Source organism: Lissotriton helveticus, chromosome 1_1 (assembly GCF_964261635.1).
Source record: "Lissotriton helveticus chromosome 1_1, aLisHel1.1, whole genome shotgun sequence".
Lineage (NCBI taxonomy): Eukaryota > Metazoa > Chordata > Amphibia > Caudata > Salamandridae > Lissotriton > Lissotriton helveticus.
In genome coordinates, this window is record NC_136057.1 from 1,455,808,615 (window position 1) to 1,455,833,111 (window position 24,497).

Sequence of the window (24,497 nt, forward strand, 5' to 3'; positions counted from 1 at the left end):
ACAAGATTTACTGGAGGCAATCCAATTACCAAAGGAATTGGCAGTGGTCAAATGTGCTGCTCATAAAAAGGGCCTTGACCCTATAACTTTGGGAAATAATTTTGCTGATGAGGTGGCCAGACATTGTGCCAAAAATCGCATGTCTGTAAATGTTAAACTGGGGGGGACCTGGAAACAGCTGCTAACTTATGGTGTTTGAAGAGGTGCCTACCTGGGAGGAGGTGAGAGATTGGCAGCATGCTGTGCCATCGGAAGAGAAAGAAAAGTGGAGAAAACTTGGTTGTCGACCAAGAAGTGAGGATGGTGTCATTGTGGGCCCAAATGGTATGCCTGCGTTGCCTAGACATCTGCTTGCTTCCATGGCCAGACTGATGCATGGAAATTCACACACTGGTAGGGACGCCATGGTTCTGGTTTTCCAACAAACATGGTACAATCCGAAGGTCAGGAAGGTAGCAGAATCACTCTGCCAAAGGTGCTTGACATGTCAGCAGTTCAACGCTGGCAAAAGAACAGTAGTTGAACTGGGGAAGATTGGGAAATCAGGGGGTCCCTTTGTGAGAATACAGATTGACTTTATCACCATGCCTCGTTGTGAGGGAAAAGGATATGTCCTTGTCATCGTCTGCCTGTTTTCAAAATGGGTGGAAGCCTACCCTACCAAACAGAGTGACGCCATAACAGTAGCCAAATTGTTACTACGAGAATTGATACCTAGGTTCGGGGTTCCAGTCACTATTGAATCAGATAGAGGCAAACATTTTCAGAATGAGGTAATCGATCAGCTCTGTAAAGCATTCCGGATCACACAAAAACTGCACTGTGCATATCGTCCAGAAGCTTCTGGAGTAGTAGAGCAAATAAATGGCACTATAAAATCGAGATTGGCAAAAATGTGTGATTCTACTGGCATGAATTGGATAAATGCCTTGCCTCTTGTTCTGATGGGACTCCGAAGTATTCCAGACCGTAAAACAGGCCTGAGCCCTCATGAAATCCTGATGGGAAGAGTGATGAGACAAGCATGGGTACCAGGATACAAACTGTTAAACATTTCTGATGATTTGGTACTTGAATACTGCAAGCAACTAGGTGACCAAGTGCGTTCTCTCTCTCGCCAGATTGGAGAAGACGCCGTCGCCAATCCAACAACTCCAGTCCACAAATTGGTTCCTGGCGACTGGGTTAGAATCAAGAAACATACTCGCTTGAGTTGCCTTGCACCGAGGTGGGGAGAAAAACACCAAATAATACTGGTGACCACGACAGCGGTGAAGTGTGCAGGCGTTCCCAAGTGGATCCATGCCAGCCATACACAGAAGGTGATTCCAGACGAGAAAAAAGGCGCTGAAGGTTGTCCAGCTGAGGGGTCTGCAGACGTTGGTCCTGAAGTAGCTGATGACGAACAACCGAGCACCAGTCAAGATGATTGGATACCCATAATCGACCTAACTGAAGACACAATCAGAACAAGAGAGCGAACCTACGAAGATAGAGAGTGGAGTAGAGAGGAGGAGATAGGCACAGGCGAAGAGCCTCAGATTGAGATTCACGTCAAGTCTGAGGAAGGAGAAGGTCAGACAGGGACAGAACAGGTGATTGATACACCTCCACAAACTCCTGAAACTGAAAAGGGACAGACTAGAACTAGTCCAAAAGTTCGAGCGGAAGAAAATCAAGAGATTGAAGTGCTTGAACAGGATCAGATAGAAATAGAAGAACGGGTTCAGGACTCAGAAATAGAGACATTCGAAAGCCAAAACAAAAATTCTCCTGAACCAGGCCAGCTTAGTAACCAGGCAGAAGAGATAGATACAAGACCTGGAACTAGTCAGACAGGAAGGGAAGAAACAGAGATAGAAGTGCCAAACACATGAAAATAAAAGAGCATTAGAAGAAAACCAAATCACAGTGCCAGCTAAAAGACTCAAGAAAAAGAAAAATATCGAACCAGGATATATTAAAAGACTGAGACTAAGAATAAAAACGGTAGAAGAAAAGCTTGCAGAGAGAAGGAAAAGTTCCCGTATTACAGAACAAGCTGGAGAAAGCTCCAAAAGACTGAGTGATCGAATAAAAAGACTGAATGAGAAATACCAGGATCCTGAATGGACATACCTAATTCTGGAAGAGTTTGAGGATCTTGATATAACGGACGAAAATGACGAAGAACAGATTGCTGATCTGTCTGCCGAAGAAGACTAACTCACTTGAAGTTGCCCAGTGTAAGCAATCTGTGTAAAAGTTACAAAGAGGGGTTGAGAAACTTCTTCTGAACGAAAAATGTCTGATTCAAGTGTGAATGGAAGGCCTAAACGCAATTGTTGCAAAACATGCTGCAAAGTATGTATATGTAGTATAGCTATAGTGATAATAATTTGGATAGGACTAACAGTTTTAATTCCTTATATGGTGAGCAAAAATATATTGACCCTACACGGACTGTGACTACTGACACTGAAGAGTGGACAACACGAAGTGTAGAAAGACGTGAAAAAGCACTCAGACAAACAAAACTAGACTTAGAAGCATCAGATGAGGAAGGACTACATTATCACGGAGTTAAGAACCAGACTCATTGAAATGTTTTCGCAAACCTGTTAGTGCATTATGTAGAAACTATGGAAATAGAAGACTGTTATGTCTGCATGAAGCTACCTACTTCTGTAGCTGAAGGCGTGACTTATCATCACCTGCCCCTGACTTATGGAATTTCCTGTAGTATTTTAGCAAGTTTATTTTACAAAAGAGGACCGTTAAGGTACGACTACTCTAACGCTGACGTGATATTTTCTGAACTTCCTATACGTGGAAATTTGAATCCTGTACATACCAAAAGTGACGTTACACGTTATATGGGAGAATACTTTCTGACTATAGGTACCATAGACTTAAATGAAGCACACAGAGACAACTTGACCTGTTCATTACATGAAGAAAAAATATTTTAAAACATGGCAGAGAAAAGAAGGGAGAGTTTCCAAAGAAAGGCAAATGACAAAAAGACAGAAAACTCCTAAATGGGCTGAAAACATGGAAAGCACCTCAAATGGTGGGGCTGGTCCTGCTTTGTTGCTGGATTTCGAAAGGAAAGGGAAACTCCGTCTTCACCGCGAAAGGACTAGTTATTATAATAACATTTTCATTGGTTCCAGTCAATGTGAACACAATTACAAGGTAATTGGAGGTTGGGGTTTCAAAAATGGGTCAGAACCTGTGTTTCCCGGAATTTATTATATATGTGGAAACAAGGCTTATTTCAAATTGCCGGATCACTGGTATGGAAGCTGCTACTTTGGCATTGTCTTCCCGAGAATATACCATGTGAATGAAATTGCTGGAAGCAATGAAAACACTAATGGCTTAGTGCGTAGTAAAAGAGAAAGCGTAGGTGAAATAATGGGTAGTATTTTTAGTGCACTGATACCTGGAGTGGGAGTGGTTCTGAACACACACAGAATTTGCAAATTATCCACAATAGTGGATGTGCTGGCTACTGACACAGCTCATGATTTCTGTTGGTCAATACCGAAATGGTTGCGATCAGATCAATGGTTTTGCAGAACAGACTTGCTCTTGATACCTTATTAGCAAAAGAGGGTGGAGTCTGCCGGATGCTGAAAGCGCAACATTGTTGCACTTACATACCGGACAAAAGTGTACAGATCACAAAGTATGTGAAAAACATTACTAATTTGGAAAAAGAACTCAAACCACTGGAGGTTGACAGTGCCTGGAAGAGACTCGATGGTCTCTCCAATGTAGGTCATTGGTTTGTTAATTTAGGTAAAGGTTTATTGTTTAAGGTACTGATGCCAATTGGAGTGATAGGTTTCATCATTTTCCTCATATTTATCTGCTGCAAATGTCGCAAACACACAAAGAAATACACTATGAATAGAAGGTGTGAAACGGAGTGTGGATGAGCTTGAATTGGAAGACTTGAATAAGATTTACAAAAAGGTGAAAAACTCTCACCCTGATAAAGATGTGAAAGAGAAATTGAATCGAATGTTGGAAGAGATGGAGATGTACAAAGTGTGAGAAAAGTTGGCATCTGGTTCCATTAGTTTTTGTGATGATAGTAAATATCATCAAAGAGGGGATTGATAGAGCAAGATTTCGCATATTACGCGACTTGCTTGAGTCATGAACCTCGAATCCGTCATAACCCGGTAATCCAATTTGTATGTCTTACTAATTTCCTTTTATTTTTGGATGTGCGTGTATCTTAGAGACGCTTGCTTATGTGTTTTACTAATACAAATAATCCTTGTCTTAATATGGCTGCCGCTTTGGAATTTGCTTCTGCGCATGCGTTAGTCACATTCACGTCACGTGACGTGGTTGCAGTTCTGGTGGGAAAAGGTGCGCATGCGTAATAAGCCTCAAGATGGCTGCTTATGTATTAAACGTGGTGAAGCTTGCGCAGATGCGCTCGTGATATTATCAGTTGCACTAATTTATAATTGCGTAGTATATTTTTATAGTAAGAAATATAAAGTAGCTACTCATGATATGTAGTAAAATCATTCATTTCTATGTTTTAATCTGTTTTCGCTTACTTTTCATGTACCACGGTATGGAGGGTTGATGGGATGTACAAGAGTCCATACTGGAGTACCGTACCACGCATGTCAGAAACCCGGCCAATGGCATTGAATGACTGCCAACCAGAAGTGGCGGCCAAGACGTGCCTGGGAAGATGCACCTTCACCCAGCCGGAGAAACTGACTTGCACTGCATTTGCAACAAATGTTATATTCCCTATTGCATTCTGTCATTTCTACCGTGAGAACCCCAAAATCACTAGGCGGTCCCAGAAAATGGTAATCTAGGCTTGTAGAAGTTTGTTCTGATTGGTGTGTTAACCTATCCTACATGGGGACCAATCGAAATTGAGGATTCTGACACTTTGCAACATTGGGGGGTGGTACACTGACCCGAAAACAGTATATCTAGCCTAGGTTCAGCTAGAGAATTTGTCCGACTTGTCTGAATAGCTGACCTGTCACTGACCCAACGCTCTCAATAGGTGACTGATACAGAGGTGCTGCGGAGCACTCTGTCCGAATTGGACCATAGACTCAAAGGTTTTACTAAACCTCAAGTGCTGGCGGAGCACTTTGCTGGGGAGTTCGCTGACCCAATCGGGGTTCTGACTGATAGCTGCAGAGAGGGTGGAGCGCAGGCGTTGCTTCCGAACTGCGGGTGCTGGTCGTGCCTTGGTGGTCCTGTCCTGATCCTAATCTGGTTTTCCTGTCCTGTGGTGTCGATTCTGCATCTGCTGTCCCATTGATGACTGTCCTTCCTTGGGGTTTATCCTGTCCTTAACTGACCCGTGGCCAGGGTTGGTTTTCACACCAGTCTAGGTAATTATTAAGTGCGAAAACTCTATGCTGCACTTTTCTATTTTTCTGTCTTTGCTTTAATAAAGACATACCTTTGCATACGTAATTTTCCATGCTTTCGCAAATCTTCTAAATGAAAAGTCTATGCCATAGCATGTTTCTATGTTTCACTACCTTTTAAAATACATTCATTTCAGCTGTCTATGAACTATAGATATGGTTTACAATTTTCCCTTGCAAACTGAGTGAAATACCATTGTTAGATTTATAGCATGTTCCTCTTTTCACCCTTCCTATAGAATATAGGATTCATCACTTTCCTCATTCTCATAAGCACGTCCCAATAAGTGTAATTCTAGAACGAGCATAAATTTGTCCATTCATAAACATTCATCTTTAGATCTGCTTAGTGTATTTCCCTGTTCTCATCTCATATTAGAATTCATAAATGGTTGCTTTGATTTATTTCCTATATGGTTATGTTCTTTTCGTTATCTTGATTATTGACTGCCTGTTAACTGTAAACTTGATAACTTTTAAAACTTCCCAGTAGTCTGTGATTATTTTATGAATATAAAAGAAATAAACGTTGGTGTTGTATTTTTCCTGCCTTTCATTTTACAGCTAGCTCCCTGGTCCATTGTGGATCATAGGTACCCGTAACAGTGGATTGGTAAGTCGGGTACAAGAGAAACAAATAGGAAGGTACCAGGGTTACTGGTAGTAGAGAGTAAAAGGTCACCTGATTAATGTATATGGGTTTGATAGGAGGAAAATACATGGCCTAGTACGTGTCTGGTGAAATTATTGGTCGGGTGACCCGCGATCTCTATCACATCAAAGAAGAATTGTCTTTGAAAGGCAATCCCACTCTCTTTCTGCTAGCGTGGACACACATTCGGCACGGGAAAGCAGCATCCTTATAGCATTCAGATACAAGAAGCTACGCATAGACAGATGTCTGGAGTCCTCTTTCCAAAGACTTAACCCCTGTATGTAGCAAAAATGCTAACACAAGTTTGTATGGTATTTTGCCTATCACGGTAATCATTGAAACAGTATAACGTCCAGTTAGCCTTGAGAATAGGTTTACGGGATTCATGTGAATCATTGAGTAGGAAAGAAGGATATGTCGTTTACCTTGGATACTGTGCCCTTGCATAAAGAACATGTACATTTGGGAACCATAGCCGACTGACTATGTGAAGAGACAAAATAGGCAGTTGTCATATGTCACTGGTGAGAAAGACCTCAAATTCTTATGTCACAAAAGAACCGACAAGGAAGCTAATGAACTGCAGTGCCAACAAGAAGAGCTAGATTCCCAAACTGACATGTGACCACCTCGTTGTGCAGGGAAAGTGGCCAAGATTTTTGTAGGACTGCTGTAGCAAGAGAACGTTCAAAATTCTACTTGATTGCTCAAACTAGTCAGGTGGGAAAGCATATTTCAAATATTTTGAAAGGATATTCTAAGCAACAGCATAAACATAACCCCTTTCTCTCCAACTGAGCTGTTACGGGCAAACTAAGATTTCTTTTAATGATATCCAGACTGCCTTTGTCAAGTGGCCACATATTAAGGGTGCAGAAATCAGAAAGCAATGCTGAGACAGTGGGCTGGAGCAAATAACTTAACATCTCTCCCTGCAAGGATAACAGGAAGCTCCAAGCTGATCTATGGAAAAGTAAGTGTCACAACTGATAAAGGGTGCTACGAGGGTCATGGAGCACTCCAAGGGCGTCTTCAGATTTCATGCGACTTTGGGAGGAGGATGGAAGGCACAAAGGAGGAGTGATAGAGGTCACATCACGTGAAGCTCATTGTAACAGGCAGAGGAGTTAAACACTGAAGGCAGCAGCTAGTCCGAGGAAGGACCAAAGTAAATGAAGCCTAGAGGGCCAAGAGCTGGGAGATTATCCCTTAGGGTAGGCATAGCAATGTGGTGCAGATACCAAGAAGTGGCCATACTCTAATAGTTACCATTCAACACTGCAGCCCTGGGCTGTTCAAGAGACTGCACTACCATACTTATGGTCAAAACATCCCACACACTTGGTGTAAGGCGGATTTTTAAAAAAAAGGGAAAAAACAGTGCTTGTACAATCTTGTGTTTATCCTGCCTGACCACAGGACTGCTTTGGATACGAGACAGCAAAGTTAAGCAATATTGGTCATGGAGGGACGACTATATACTCCGACAAAATCAGTCTTTTTTGATGTAGCAATGTCTAATCGGAGGGGTTTGAGGAGCACAATCTGTAGGATGAACTTGAATACACCTGAATTATAGAATACTCTTAGTGTCTCTGAACTTAGTTCATCAATTTGACAATTAAGAAAAATAGGTAAGTAAAACAAAAGGTATATCTCATAGGTTAATAATGATCGTCTCCTAGGGATTTTTAAAACATTGCCCTATTAGTGAGTACAAATATTGCATTTCACAAATAAGGGACTGGAAAGTCCTTGAAATTCCCATTCTGTAAAAACTGAGACTCAGCGATCACCCCATTAATAAAAATAAAAGAAACTGGTTTCCTTAACTGGTAGATAAGGTATAGGACAGCAACCCATATGTCAGTCCCAGAGTCGCACCTGAAAACATCATAGCGAATTTGGTGACATATATTCATTTTGTTATGATGCAATAAGTAGGTTTTAGGCAATATGTTTATTTGAAAATATGTTTCCACTGCTATTATTTGCAATATCGAATTCAGGCGGTCGCCATGACTGGAAAAATCAGCTCCACTACCTCGCTAGGTTGTGGGGTATATTTTATTCAATGGAGTGTGCCTATGTTTCTGTTCTGAACAGCAGTTAAGCGTGTGGTGCAAAAAGTACTGCTTGTACAGATCCAGAGGCAGCATACAGGAGAGGTACTAGTATTACGTGCTAACTGATTATACACACTGTTTTCTGTTTACACTACAACTCACTTGTCCTCCAATGAAGAAAGGACTTTACATCAGAAAGTTATGCAACCTCCTGAATGCAGACTAAAATTCATGAAAGGAAAAGGGCACATATTCGGAGTGAAAAAGGAAGTTCAACAAGCAAGACGGCTCATGGCTCATCTTATTGCATAAGGAGGGAACCACCTTAATGCAGAAGGAAACGAATACTAAGGTGAGCTTGACCTACAAAACTGTGGTGTTGGGAAGTACACTAGAAGGAGAAGAATCGCCTCGGGTGTCCCAAACCTCATTCAGAGAAAGGTTTCCCCCTTATTGCCCTGTTCAGAAAGAGCCCAATAAGGAAAGAAAGGCTTTGGGACTGAACTAATAAACAAGGTAGCTGCTGGTCACTAACAAAATAAAAAGACTAAAGTTACCTGGTCCATAAATCTTGTAAAATCCTGTGGTGAGGGGCTCTGAACAAGCAGTCACTGATTCATGGGCATATCTAGAAATCTCAAATATGCACTCTATAACGCTTTGACTGTGGTTAGTAGATATACATCTGCATTAAGGCTCAGTTTCACTGTACTGCACTGACAGCAGCACACTCCTGACACAAACCACATGTTACTGTATAGCTGGAAGAGGAGAATATTAAATTGCGCAGTCAATTCAACAACAGTCCAACTTGCATATGCTGTGCAGAAATAATTAGTCCCCATCCTAAAAGATAGCTTTGGAAGGAAGAATCAAGCTCTTATGGAAGTGTGAAGCCCGTCAGGTTAATATTCCCAGTTTCATTTCCACTAAAAGTACCTGCTCAATGGAGCCAATTCCCATGCACTTTCAGACAAGAACAAAAGCTCCAGAGGGACTGACTGGAAGCTAGGTAAAAGGTGGAGTGGTATTATGGACGAGGAGGTGGAACACCACCAACTTACAGAACACACGTTTCCGCCCCACCCCTCCCTGAGATGAGTCTACCTATTGCCTTCACTGAAGAGTTATAAGATGGCTTTGGTAAAATGATAGCAATGTTAACACCATTGACAGTGTCCTACAGAGCCATAGGACATTGGCCCATAATGAACAAGGCAAACACAAGGAGATGATGGATGGAGCACTGAAACTTTTCAGACACTCACCCCCAGTCACAGATCTGGGTTGAATCAATCATCGTTCTTAAGCTCACTTCGTCACCTCAGTTGAGACCGAGCTATATGCAATCAGTCTTGACTTTGTGCCTCATGGTAACAGTCCAGCCGAACTGCCAACACTGAACCGGAAACAAGCATCCTTGGACCGGTTTCGGGGTAACACTCCTCTCAGCCAAGCTAGCTTGAATCCAGTGGCAAAGTGAGCAAGGGACCCACGTCTGGGAATACCCTGTCAACTTAGGGCAAACAAAGCAAACACAAGGAGATGATGGAAGGAGCACTGAAACTTTTCAGACACTCACCCCCAGTCACAGATCTGGGTTAAATCAATCATCGTTCATTAGCTCACTTCGCCAACTCAGTTCATAATGAGTAAGAACAAAGGTTTGCAAGAAATTGAAACATTCCACCCCGTTCCATACTTCTGCATGAAACAAGACTGACAACTACCTCCACAAGGCGAACGAACCCCCAGGATCCGACTCTCACAGAATTGACTATATGAGTTTGTGCTGCAGACACAAAGAAGGCGTCTGTCTTGTTCACCATCACCCACTCACAGGAAATCTCATATTTCTTAGGTGGGGTCTTCTTTTGCAGCAGTGATGCATCCAACGGAGCATGGATTACGTTTTTACCCTGGATTCCAGCATACTAAAAAAACAAAAAAAAATGCTTCCTTGGCTGGCAGCTTTTCAAAGGTTACGAAAGTCAACCTAAGCCCCATGCCCGGAGGTGCTTAGATGGGAACCAAAGCTTTAATTGTAGTCATCTGACTTATTTGCTAAAAAAACAAAAATTAAACCAAAAAAACCCCACACATGGGATGTTCACGTCTAATGAACAGCTGGGAGCTGTGATCTATCAGACAAGCAAAAGCACACAGCCATGTGTGGCAAAGAAGGGATCCATGGAATGATAACAAAAATGGGAAAGCGTCCTGGCCGCATAAATTACAACAGTGCCGAAGGAAATTAATGTCCCTGAACAATCCCCTGTGCTCCGACATTAGACCTACTGCATACAAAAGAGAAAAGGAATGGATTCTGGAGAAGCCAGGTGGTGTTGAGACAAAGCCAGGACCAAGCATTCACAAAGGCTTACTTTTATGCGGATGAGAAAGGGCTCTAGTCCAAACCCTCTTTTCTATGAGTAAGACTGTCTGAGACTATAGCAAACATTTCATAAAAGACCGCCACAAACCTCTCGTACACACCCTCGTGTGTATAGTTACGACATTGACACAGTGTTATATTTATAAGATCACAAAGAGATATATATTTTTTATGAATCTTTTATTATTATTTTATCACAGTAGTTGTCTGATTATTTTTGGTGTCCTATGTAGGCTCTTTAAATAGAAAATTATATTTATAAAGATTAATAATTCATTTGATAAAGATATATACAATTACAAAGGAAGCTTTTGAAAAACACATATCACAAAAACCAACAAAGACAAATCGGTCAGTAGTCTTATTGTAGTGGGCAAAAGCGGTGAATATTGACACTACGCGCGTTTCGGCATTCTGCCTTCATCAGGTGACCGTCTTTCACGTATAAACTGTACAGGACAACAAAAACTATGAAAAAATACAAAAACATACATATAATTATATTAGATAATTTAAAAAGTCGTAACATGCTAATATTTACATTTTGTAGATCGAGAGGTTATAGGTCACTATTTACACATACATATATACAATATTTACATACAGTAGCTCATGACATGATTGGAATTCACTCTTCTATATGTTCTAATACAAAACATTGTTGTGATCAATTTGAACATCTTATTCCAGTTGGGTCTGGTATATGTATATATCCCGTCAATTCTAAGGGGCCATATTCACATGGTAGGTATAACAAGATTTTATAGCGTAAATGGAAACCATCAGACTATTATTGTCCATTGATGAATTCAAATGTCCCTCCTATTTTTATTTCTCATGTTGTAAGCATAAATATATCCTATTTCATTTTTGAGGACGGTCACATAATGTCATAATCATCTCAATTTTGCATGCAGCTCAGATAGTATAATTATAAGGTACACATATGGGCAAGTTGTCATTAGCACATGAACATATTAATCTAAACCAAAAGAAATATCCCAGTATGTCTTGTGACTTAAACTATCTCTATTTTGGTTTCTAGCCACATTTCATATCCGACCATTGTGTAGGACAGAGCTGACAGACATATTTCCCTAAAGATGGCTGGATAGGATATCAATATGGTGGAAGATCCAAGATTCTCATATTAGATATATCTACTACTATACTAATAGTGTAGATAGAATCCTACAAGCAATGGCACAAATTTATATAGTATGATCACCAACCTTATTTTGGATAATACGATATCACTATGTAGATAGTAGTATGGTTCATATACCGATCCTCATGGGTTATTATGTCTAAATAGGGAGTAAATATGGCTATTAGTTATTGTTTCGGTACGAAGTGAAAATAACGTAGAATCTAGGTATATATTTACCGGTTTCAACGAATTTTGTTGTATTGAATAATGTATCATTTATCGAACAAAATTTGTGCTCGAGGTACTTGTTCCGATGTATTTTTCTCCTTTTTTTCTCTCTCTATTTTATTTCTCAAAGACCCAAACTCAAAGATCCCCGAGTTGGAACATTATCTGTATCAGTAAAGAATAGAGAAGCACAGATGTGATATTTATGTGGCATAAGACGATATAGGACTCTAGGTATTAAACATGTAACCCAAAACGCGGTACCTAATCATAGATGTGCTGAAAATCTTGAATCGTCATAATTGGGAGTCCGGCAAGTGTAGTTTATTCTCTCTCCTCTTGCTATAAAAATATAAGAAAAACGATATGTCTATGTATCTCATTGGGGCATCATGTAGATCGCTCGATACAAATGATAGAACGAGATGGCTAGAAGAGGATATCATGCTAAGGTATTACCTCATAAACGATGATAGTAGGATAATCTCGCCATGGGTTGAACTGAAGAGGACACAACTCATAGAAAAATGTGATGAGTTCCCCGTGCTAAAGAGAAAGGGAGTAAAGTAGCAAATTAGATACTAGCTCTACATGGGCCAAAGCGAGTCTGTCAAGCCTAATACTAATGCTAGTGGGGGCGGTAGCTGTAACTCACTAACCTTCGTGTTGCCTGGTGGTGTCTTCTGAGCCAGATCTCCCCTCGACGTGCCGGTGGTTCAAGAACGCCGGAGTATCTATGCCAGCAGTATTTATACATAAACGGCCCGCCAAAAAGACGGCGAAAATGATTACACCTGACATTGGTAATTGTCTGGCGCATATAGAATGACGCAGTAATGCTGCGTCTCGATGTAATAGACATAAACAACAGACTATCGTTCCCCTAACTAATAGCGAGTTTGAGATTCTTTACATATGGCAACTGCCTGTATGTTTAGTTTATTTTCAATGGCACATATTTAGAGCCATAGCTATCAGATGTTTGATATATAGAGAAAATAATATAAAAATTTAAAGAAAAAAATTTTTTTTAAAAGAAAAAACCAGACTTTCATCAGCCTATGAGCCTGCCTGATTTTATTATGGACAGCTATAAAAATGAACACAAACTCGAATATTAATAAAGAGATAGGTTGAGACAACCAAACATAAAGTGGCCTTCTCTGTTGGTATAGAGAGGTGTGACATGATGCAGATATATTGATTTTAGCCAGTATACTCAAGTCTATGTATCCTTTGCAATACTAGGTGTTTTTGGTTTTACAGAATTGCTTGTTCCCATGGAATATCCTGATTTAAACCTCGTGTAGATGTACTCAAAGAAAAAATCCAGTATACCTCTCGTTTTTTTCGGACTTTTTCCGGACATAAACCTTCACGTGTCTCAATGTGTTCAAGGATAATCCAACGTACATCCTCTGGTTTATGGTTCTGTTCAATGTAGTGGCTGACCATCGGTGCATTTAATTTATGAGTCCTAATAGCAGACTTATGTTCTGTAAGCCTCGTACATAGAGACCTGGAGGACTCACCGACATAGCCCAGCCCACAGGGGCATAGTAGCAGATACACAATATTCTTAGTTTTGCAATTCACCATAGTTGTGAATTGAATTTTTACTCCATTAAACTCCATTTCCTTAGTTTCAATCGCCTGGGGGCATACTTTACATGTTCCACATTTATAGTTTCCGATAACCGGATCCCAGTTTGTTAAACTTCTTTGGGTAGATTTTGCCAAATGTGGCATGCGTGACCTAACCACTATATCTTTCAGATTTTTATTTTTGCGATATGCAAAAAGTGGTTTTGGCAAATTTTCGTTGGAGTTGTTATTTGTATTTAGAATGTGCCAATTAGAGTAGATTATTTGGCGTACTTGGTTGTTAAGACAAGAGTGTCTTGAGACAAATACTAAGTTCGAAGTTTGTTTGGGTTTCGAACCTTGCAGAAGATGTTGCCGATCGTAAAATCGTGCCCTTTTGTACGATTCACGTACTAATCGGTGGGGATATCCTCGTTCCTCAAACTTTTTTCTCATACTGACTGCTCGTTCATCGAAATCTTTGAGTCTGGAACAGTTCCGTCTTAGCCTGAGGAATTGGCTAAATGGGATACTGTTTTTTTGGGTGGAGGGGTGGAAACTGTCATAATGGAGAATTGTGTTACGGGCAGTCGGTTTTACATAAAGGTCAGTATATAATTGACCTTGATCATGTTTTATAGTGACATCCAAAAATTCTATTTCTTGGTTGTTAATTTGTGCAGTAAACTTCAAATTTGAGTCACATGCATTTAACCAAAGAACAAATTCAGCTAGGGTGTCTTCATTGTCATCCCAAATAAAAATGATGTCGTCAATATATCGCGACCAATAAAACAAAGATTCGAAAAACGGAGCCATTTCGTTAAAAATATTCGTATTTTCAAAAAAGGCGACATAGATATTGGCAATTGTCGGTGCGCAGGCCGCGCCCATACTTACCCCCTTGGTCTGTTTATAGAGGGTGCCTCTGAATTCGAATACATTATCATTTAAGATAATGTTTAAACAGTCTAGGATGAATTCGGTATTACAAGTGATGTTGTATGTTTCAATGAACCATTTCGTAGCCTCAATGGCTCCTGTGCAGGGGATGTTGGAGTATAGACTCTCAACATCAAGAGTTACCATCCATTGTCTATGGGCGTTAAAAGCTGTTCCTTCTAATTGATTAATGATCTGTCGGGTATCTTGTATATATCCAGGTATTTTGGAAATGTGAGGACGCAGGATGGCATCAAGATATTTTGATAACGGTTCTGTTATGCTACCAATGGTGGTAACAATGGGTCTAAAGGGGGGGTCTAGTTCGTTTTTATGAACTTTGGGAGTACCGTACAGACTAGCCATTCTAGGATTGTCTATGTTTAGATATTCGTACTCCTTTCTGCAAATATCTCCATTTTGTAGAGCTTTGGTGGTCAATTTGTGGATTTTGTTTTTAATTTTTGGTGTAGGATCTCTCTGTATTTTACAGTAGAAATTGTTGTCGCTGAGCATCTCTTCGATTTTGTCTGTGTATTTTTGAGTATCAAGAATTGCAATACCGCCACCCTTATCGCAGCTCTTTATAGTGATTTCCGATGTATTTTTTAACTGTTGCAGCGCACTATATTCTTCTCTATTTATGTTGTAAGGAGTATTAGGTATGTATTTGGTTGCTATCTGTAATTTATGCATGACAACCTGTTCAAAAATTCGTATTTCAGGGGACACTTGGTCTAGTGTGGGTGTAAAAACTGACTTAGGGGCTAGACCTGACTTATTCTCTTCTGTTGTTATGTGTTCTATGCCTGAAAAATAGTTTTTTAGACGGATTTTACGAAAAAAACACATGACATCGTTAAAGAGCTCAAATTTATTGAGTCCAGAGTGAGGGACAAACGATAACCCTTTTGATAGAATCGCAATAGTCGCTGCATCTGCCTCAAATTTACTTAGATTGAATATTGGGATTGTTTTTATTCTCTCCAATATTTGGAGCTCCGTGTCTCCAGATATCGGTTGGGATTCTGAGGTTGATGGTCCTGATATTGTGGTTGGAATCCCAGTCCCGACCCTATCGACAATACCAACCCAATTTTCAACAGAGAGGGCACTTCCAACCACAATATCAGGACCATCAACCTCAGAATCCCAACCGATATCTGGAGACACGGAGCTCCAAATATTGGAGAGAATAAAAACAATCCCAATATTCAATCTAAGTAAATTTGAGGCAGATGCAGCGACTATTGCGATTCTATCAAAAGGGTTATCGTTTGTCCCTCACTCTGGACTCAATAAATTTGAGCTCTTTAACGATGTCATGTGTTTTTTTCGTAAAATCCGTCTAAAAAACTATTTTTCAGGCATAGAACACATAACAACAGAAGAGAATAAGTCAGGTCTAGCCCCTAAGTCAGTTTTTACACCCACACTAGACCAAGTGTCCCCTGAAATACGAATTTTTGAACAGGTTGTCATGCATAAATTACAGATAGCAACCAAATACATACCTAATACTCCTTACAACATAAATAGAGAAGAATATAGTGCGCTGCAACAGTTAAAAAATACATCGGAAATCACTATAAAGAGCTGCGATAAGGGTGGCGGTATTGCAATTCTTGATACTCAAAAATACACAGACAAAATCGAAGAGATGCTCAGCGACAACAATTTCTACTGTAAAATACAGAGAGATCCTACACCAAAAATTAAAAACAAAATCCACAAATTGACCACCAAAGCTCTACAAAATGGAGATATTTGCAGAAAGGAGTACGAATATCTAAACATAGACAATCCTAGAATGGCTAGTCTGTACGGTACTCCCAAAGTTCATAAAAACGAACTAGACCCCCCCTTTAGACCCATTGTTACCACCATTGGTAGCATAACAGAACCGTTATCAAAATATCTTGATGCCATCCTGCGTCCTCACATTTCCAAAATACCTGGATATATACAAGATACCCGACAGATCATTAATCAATTAGAAGGAACAGCTTTTAACGCCCACAGACAATGGATGGTAACTCTTGATGTTGAGAGTCTATACTCCAACATCCCCTGCACAGGAGCCATTGAGGCTACGAAATGGTTCATTGAAACATACAACATCACTTGTAATACCGAATTCATCCTAGACTGTTTAAACATTATCTTAAATGATAATGTATTCGAATTCAGAGGCACCCTCTATAAACAGACCAAGGGGGTAAGTATGGGCGCGGCCTGCGCACCGACAATTGCCAATATCTATGTCGCCTTTTTTGAAAATACGAATATTTTTAACGAAATGGCTCCGTTTTTCGAATCTTTGTTTTATTGGTCGCGATATATTGACGACATCATTTTTATTTGGGATGACAATGAAGACACCCTAGCTGAATTTGTTCTTTGGTTAAATGCATGTGACTCAAATTTGAAGTTTACTGCACAAATTAACAACCAAGAAATAGAATTTTTGGATGTCACTATAAAACATGATCAAGGTCAATTATATACTGACCTTTATGTAAAACCGACTGCCCGTAACACAATTCTCCATTATGACAGTTTCCACCCCTCCACCCAAAAAAACAGTATCCCATTTAGCCAATTCCTCAGGCTAAGACGGAACTGTTCCAGACTCAAAGATTTCGATGAACGAGCAGTCAGTATGAGAAAAAAGTTTGAGGAACGAGGATATCCCCACCGATTAGTACGTGAATCGTACAAAAGGGCACGATTTTACGATCGGCAACATCTTCTGCAAGGTTCGAAACCCAAACAAACTTCGAACTTAGTATTTGTCTCAAGACACTCTTGTCTTAACAACCAAGTACGCCAAATAATCTACTCTAATTGGCACATTCTAAATACAAATAACAACTCCAACGAAAATTTGCCAAAACCACTTTTTGCATATCGCAAAAATAAAAATCTGAAAGATATAGTGGTTAGGTCACGCATGCCACATTTGGCAAAATCTACCCAAAGAAGTTTAACAAACTGGGATCCGGTTATCGGAAACTATAAATGTGGAACATGTAAAGTATGCCCCCAGGCGATTGAAACTAAGGAAATGGAGTTTAATGGAGTAAAAATTCAATTCACAACTATGGTGAATTGCAAAACTAAGAATATTGTGTATCTGCTACTATGCCCCTGTGGGCTGGGCTATGTCGGTGAGTCCTCCAGGTCTCTATGTACGAGGCTTACAGAACATAAGTCTGCTATTAGGACTCATAAATTAAATGCACCGATGGTCAGCCACTACATTGAACAGAACCATAAACCAGAGGATGTACGTTGGATTATCCTTGAACACATTGAGACACGTGAAGGTTTATGTCCGGAAAAAGTCCGAAAAAAACGAGAGGTATACTGGATTTTTTCTTTGAGTACATCTACACGAGGTTTAAATCAGGATATTCCATGGGAACAAGCAATTCTGTAAAACCAAAAACACCTAGTATTGCAAAGGATACATAGACTTGAGTATACTGGCTAAAATCAATATATCTGCATCATGTCACACCTCTCTATACCAACAGAGAAGGCCACTTTATGTTTGGTTGTCTCAACCTATCTCTTTATTAATATTCGAGTTTGTGTTCATTTTTATAGCTGTCCATAATAAAATCAGGCAGGCTCATAGGCTGATGAAAGTCTGGTTTTTTCTTTTAAAAAAAATTTTTTTCTTTAAATTTTTATATTATTTTCTCTATATATCAAACATCTGATAGCTATGGCTCTAAATATGTGCCATTGAAAATAAACTAAACATACAGGCAGTTGCCATATGTAAAGAATCTCAAACTCGCTATTAGTTAGGGGAACGATAGTCTGTTGTTTATGTCTATTACATCGAGACGCAGCATTACTGCGTCATTCTATATGCGCCAGACAATTACCAATGTCAGGTGTAATCATTTTCGCCGTCTTTTTGGCGGGCCGTTTATGTATAAATACTGCTGGCATAGATACTCCGGCGTTCTTGAACCACCGGCACGTCGAGGGGAGATCTGGCTCAGAAGACACCACCAGGCAACACGAAGGTTAGTGAGTTACAGCTACCGCCCCCACTAGCATTAGTATTAGGCTTGACAGACTCGCTTTGGCCCATGTAGAGCTAGTATCTAATTTGCTACTTTACTCCCTTTCTCTTTAGCACGGGGAACTCATCACATTTTTCTATGAGTTGTGTCCTCTTCAGTTCAACCCATGGCGAGATTATCCTACTATCATCGTTTATGAGGTAATACCTTAGCATGATATCCTCTTCTAGCCATCTCGTTCTATCATTTGTATCGAGCGATCTACATGATGCCCCAATGAGATACATAGACATATCGTTTTTCTTATATTTTTATAGCAAGAGGAGAGAGAATAAACTACACTTGCCGGACTCCCAATTATGACGATTCAAGATTTTCAGCACATCTATGATTAGGTACCGCGTTTTGGGTTACATGTTTAATACCTAGAGTCCTATATCGTCTTATGCCACATAAATATCACATCTGTGCTTCTCTATTCTTTACTGATACAGATAATGTTCCAACTCGGGGATCTTTGAGTTTGGGTCTTTGAGAAATAAAATAGAGAGAGAAAAAAAGGAGAAAAATACATCGGAACAAGTACCTCGAGCACAAATTTTGTTCGATAAATGATACATTATTCAATACAACAAAATTCGTTGAAACCGGTAAATATATACCTAGATTCTACGTTATTTTCACTTCGTACCGAAACAATAACTAATAGCCATATTTACTCCCTATTTAGACATAATAACCCATGAGGATCGGTATATGAACCATACTACTATCTACATAGTGATATCGTATTATCCAAAATAAGGTTGGTGATCATACTATATAAATTTGTGCCATTGCTTGTAGGATTCTATCTACACTATTAGTATAGTAGTAGATATATCTAATATGAGAATCTTGGATCTTCCACCATATTGATATCCTATCCAGCCATCTTTAGGGAAATATGTCTGTCAGCTCTGTCCTACACAATGGTCGGATATGAAATGTGGCTAGAAACCAAAATAGAGATAGTTTAAGTCACAAGACATACTGGGATATTTCTTTTGGTTTAGATTAATATGTTCATGTGCTAATGACAACTTGCCCATATGTGTACCTTATAATTATACTATCTGAGCTGCATGCAAAATTGAGATGATTATGACATTATGTGACCGTCCTCAAAAATGAAATAGGATATATTTATGCTTACAACATGAGAAATAAAAATAGGAGGGACATTTGAATTCATCAATGGACAATAATAGTCTGATGGTTTCCATTTACGCTATAAAATCTTGTTATACCTACCATGTGAATATGGCCCCTTAGAATTGACGGGATATATACATATACCAGACCCAACTGGAATAAGATGTTCAAATTGATCACAACAATGTTTTGTATTAGAACATATAGAAGAGTGAATTCCAATCATGTCATGAGCTACTGTATGTAAATATTGTATATATGTATGTGTAAATAGTGACCTATAACCTCTCGATCTACAAAATGTAAATATTAGCATGTTACGACTTTTTAAATTATCCAATATAATTATATGTATGTTTTTGTATTTTTTCATAGTTTTTGTTGTCCTGTACAGTTTATACGTGAAAGACGGTCACCTGATGAAGGCAGAATGCCGAAACGCGCGTAGTGTCAATATTCACCGCTTTTGCCCACTACAATAAGACTACTGACCGATTTGTCTTTGTTGGTTTTTGTGATATGTGTTTTTCAAAAGCTTCCTTTGTAATTGTATATATCTTTATCAAATGAATTATTAATCTTTATAAATATAATTTTCTATTTAAAGAGCCTACATAGGACACCAAAAATAATCAGACAACTACTGTGATAAAATAATAATAAAAGATTCATAAAAAATATATATCTCTTTGTGATCTTATAAATATAACACTGTGTCAATGTCGTAACTATACACACGAGGGTGTGTACGAGAGGTTTGTGGCGGTCTTTTATGAAATGTTTGCTATATTTTCTTTTCAAAACTGCTTTTGCCCTACCTATAGCAAATATATTTTGGTGTAGGGGTCCCCTGTTTTTCAAACTGTAAGACTGTCTGAGACACAGGAATAAACAAGCATTTGCAATAGGTCTCGCATTTACGAGACTTGAGCTTTTGGCACTGTAAATGTCAATAGCTTAAATTATTGCAAATAAGACCTATTTTATTGCAAATGTTGTTTGTTTGCAAGTGCCCCATGCAGAGTTTGCACTTAGAGGCCACGCCCCTTTTAGACGAGCCGCGTGCAAGCTATTACTATTAAGTACAAGCGTGTCATGTGGTACTTGGAAACAACCCATTATATATTTGTAAAGCAATAGGTGTCACATTTGCGCGAGTTTAAGCTATTGTCAGTTACAATGTGAATAGGTGAAACTCTTAAATGAGACCTATGGCATTCCAAAAAAGCGGCCGCCATTGTCCCGGCTGCTTGGAAAGTGAAAGCGCGCATGGTGAGCTGAATATTGATGCAAAGCACGTTGCTTCTTCAGTAAGACAAAACTCACTGAAGAAATAGTGCTTACAGACTGAATAACATACAGTGAATCAGAAGTAAAAGGACCAGTCCTCATGGGAGTTACACAAGGCAATCAAAAATATGGGCACAGTGTGGGCGGAGCTTCAAGTGCATAATCTCATACAGCATGCTGCGCAGAGCAGCGATCACGCCACCCAGGCTCGACCTAAAAAAAGTGACTGCTCCTAAGCATACACCCACAGACATCCCACGGTAAGCAGCGACTTAGGAAAAAGGGGAGTTGATCAAATTATAGTGGCAAATGTGAAGAGAGAACATCTGTCCAAAGTGCAAGTGTTGGCCGCCTTGAAGGCCAGAAGTCAATGCACCAAAGGGGAACAAAGGGCAAAAACTCAAAGTTAGTGATACATACCTGGGGTTAACAGATATAACAAAATCCAATACTGGTCCTAATCCGATACCTACAGAACAAAGAAACAGTTACTGTTAAGCCAGAGACCAACCTCAACCCTGCAACATAAGCAATAAAGTGTTCTTAGGCCATGTCAAACATACCTGTGAAAAAGGCAAATCCAGCCAGAATGGACAGCCTCTTCTTCTCCACCTCCGGGCTGTGTGGTGTAAACATCAGCCATAGCATCAGCCCCAGTGAGCCAAACAGGGACAGAAAGCCAGCCTGCAGGAGAAAAGAGAGCACACCTGTACTTAGAAAGACTTGCTAATACCAACGTGCACAAACTGGACAGAAAAAAACAACAAGACTGGGTGCGACAACATTAGTCACTGTGAACAGCCTGGCAAAAGCACAAAGTCCACCTTTGTAGTAGCTAAGAGTTGGTAGCCAAAAGCGCAGGAAACAAGGAATAGCAACAGACAATGTGAACATTAGTCACAGCATGATACCCAGCAGGAATATTATTGTAGACTGCAGAAGCAGACAGAAACCACATCTGTATTTCAACAGGCTTCTCGGACTAACAATGTGTAAAAGGAAGGTGAAAACAGAACCACAGGCGGAAGGGTGAGCGCAACCTCACCATTATCCCCAGGGAGCCACCAGGGAAGAGGATAGTCTGCAGCAGCAAAGAGCAATGTCAAACACTATAGACACATTGATCCATCAACATCACGACAGAGCTAGGAAAAGCACCAGGGTAGTGAGGACTCAGCATCAGGATGATCTGAACTACAGAAAATAAGTCAGGAAGAAACCAATTAGTGGACTGCACTAAGAACAGCGGAATGCCATGTGGTGGTGTGGATAATACACTGGTTCTGCACAAAGAGATACAGGTGGTAGTGTTCCCAAAAGGGAAACGTCCGCACAACACTCTATACAGCAAAAATAATGTCTCCAAATTCAGTACAAATCCAACAATGTATGTTATATAGAAACAGTAATCACAAAAGGGTGCTAAAGAATCTCAAGGCACCTACCACCTCGAGGTGCCGTTAGTGAACACAAAAGTGATACACATACAATCAAGCAAAGTTTTGAGAAACTATTGACAGCACTCCTGTAAACAAGTAATCATAACCGTTAGGGCATAAATAATAGGCCCTGATTTCCAATGTTACAAGCTCTATTGGTTTTAGAGTTATACAAAAGTTATTTAAATTAATGACACAATAAAAATAAATCTTAGTCAACACAGGGGGTTCAAAAATATAGTCCACTTATTTCTCTTTCTTCAATCTTTATTCTTTCATTTTTCATAAAACAGGTATTCCCAGCAATAAGTAAAGATCACCAACACGTGTTTCGTCCTACACAAGGACTTTTTCAAGGCATAAGTAGGATAACCTGAGATGAATTAGTGGCATCAGAGTGTAGCAGAACCAATCATCGTAAGTTAATGAAGCTTAATATCTAAAATTGAAATAAGTGTGGCACGGTGAAAAATGCAGCACGTAGTGGGCATGGAGGGGTTCTCCCGGTATGAAGAAGGGTAATAGCTACAAACGAGTTCCAAATACGAACACTCGATAAAGTGGTCCACAAAGTCAAGTAACAACCATGGTAAGTTTAGAAGCGTGAGAACTAACGTCACATTTCTTTATCCAAAACGTCTCAAAGTCGCGACTTTGGAACTCGTTTGTAGCTATTACCCTTCTTATTTGAACTACATATTTTGCAACTAGCGTATTTTTCTGAGACGTCCTTTCACCTCAGGGAAGGGTGCCACATACCGGGAGAACCCCTCCATGCCCACTACGTGCTGCATTTTTCACCGTGCCACACTTATTTCAATTTTAGATATTAAGCTTCATTAACTTACGATGATTGGTTCTGCTACACTCTGATGCCACTAATTCATCTCAGGTTATCCTACTTATGCCTTGAAAAAGTCCTTGTGTAGGACGAAACACGTGTTGGTGATCTTTACTTATTGCTGGGAATACCTGTTTTATGAAAAATGAAAGAATAAAGATTGAAGAAAGAGAAATAAGTGGACTATATTTTTGAACCCCCTGTGTTGACTAAGATTTATTTTTATTGTGTCATTAATTTAAATAACTTTTGTATAACTCTAAAACCAATAGAGCTTGTAACATTGGAAATCAGGGCCTATTATTTATGCCCTAACGGTTATGATTACTTGTTTACAGGAGTGCTGTCAATAGTTTCTCAAAACTTTGCTTGAATACACTGGTTCTAGTGAGGCCACCCAGGGCATTCAAATGCAGCATTACAGGGTCTGATGTGAAATTCTCTTCCTGGGTCATCGAAGCCTCTGACGAATCGTCACCAGGACCACCTAGTGTATTTGAGCTAAGCCCTGCAAGATGGAGTTCATGGTTTGCAAACTCTTCTCACTTCTGAAATTTTACATTTCTACCTTCTGAACTCGTTCGAGCAAGTAGCTTTGAGGGATGTCGAGGATGATGGGACACACTGATCTCTTACCTGGATAACTCTTGTCACCACATGGATATAGGCACCTGCAGCAGCTACAAACATGCAGAGGGCGAAGCTGGCATAAACTTTCTTCAGGTGCTGCTGGGTAGAATACGAGCTGAAACAAAGTGAGAAAACACAGCTGACATCAGTACCTCAGAATACAGACCTCCATCCACAAACAATCCATACTCCACTAATAAGTTGGGTATATTTTCAAGACTAATTTGTTTGTTTATATAGCCAAAAGGGTGTGCGAAGGAAAAACCTTAATTTGAGCCAAGGCACGGACAATCCAACTGCACAGAAAAGTCATTGTCTGACTGAAGCTGAAAGCGGTAAAAACAAATTAACATTTACTAAACACAGGAAACATCCATTGGTGTAGCCAGTAACTCCCATAAGGGTTATCATCAAATCAGGCCATTAGGTTAACATCTACTTTCCTAAGCAATAAAGAACTTTCCTCGTGGGAACTTTCCTGGAAGTCCAGGATTTCAGCTTCAATCTGCATCTGCAATTCCTTCGCCAGACACGGACCATCAACCCATCCAGTACGATCTAAGTCATGGGTACTCGTAAGCATTGGCCAAGGGGCCACAACGTATGGTCTGTGGTGTGACAGAGTGCCG

General features: G+C 39.8%; 1 protein-coding gene across 2 annotated transcripts in view; it reads right to left on the bottom strand.

Annotated features, from left to right (window-relative positions):
• TMBIM6 (transmembrane BAX inhibitor motif containing 6) overlaps positions 1-24,497 on the bottom strand; it is an 80,266-nt gene that overhangs the window by 22,083 nt on the left and 33,686 nt on the right. For both annotated transcript variants that reach the window (XM_078685951.1, XM_078685955.1), the window contains exons 3-5: positions 23,875-23,983; positions 21,522-21,642; positions 21,379-21,427 (exon numbers count right to left, since the gene is read on the bottom strand). In XM_078685951.1, the coding sequence (XP_078542077.1) occupies positions 21,379-21,427; positions 21,522-21,642; positions 23,875-23,983 (279 nt within the window). The remainder of the gene's footprint in view (positions 1-21,378; positions 21,428-21,521; positions 21,643-23,874; positions 23,984-24,497) is intronic.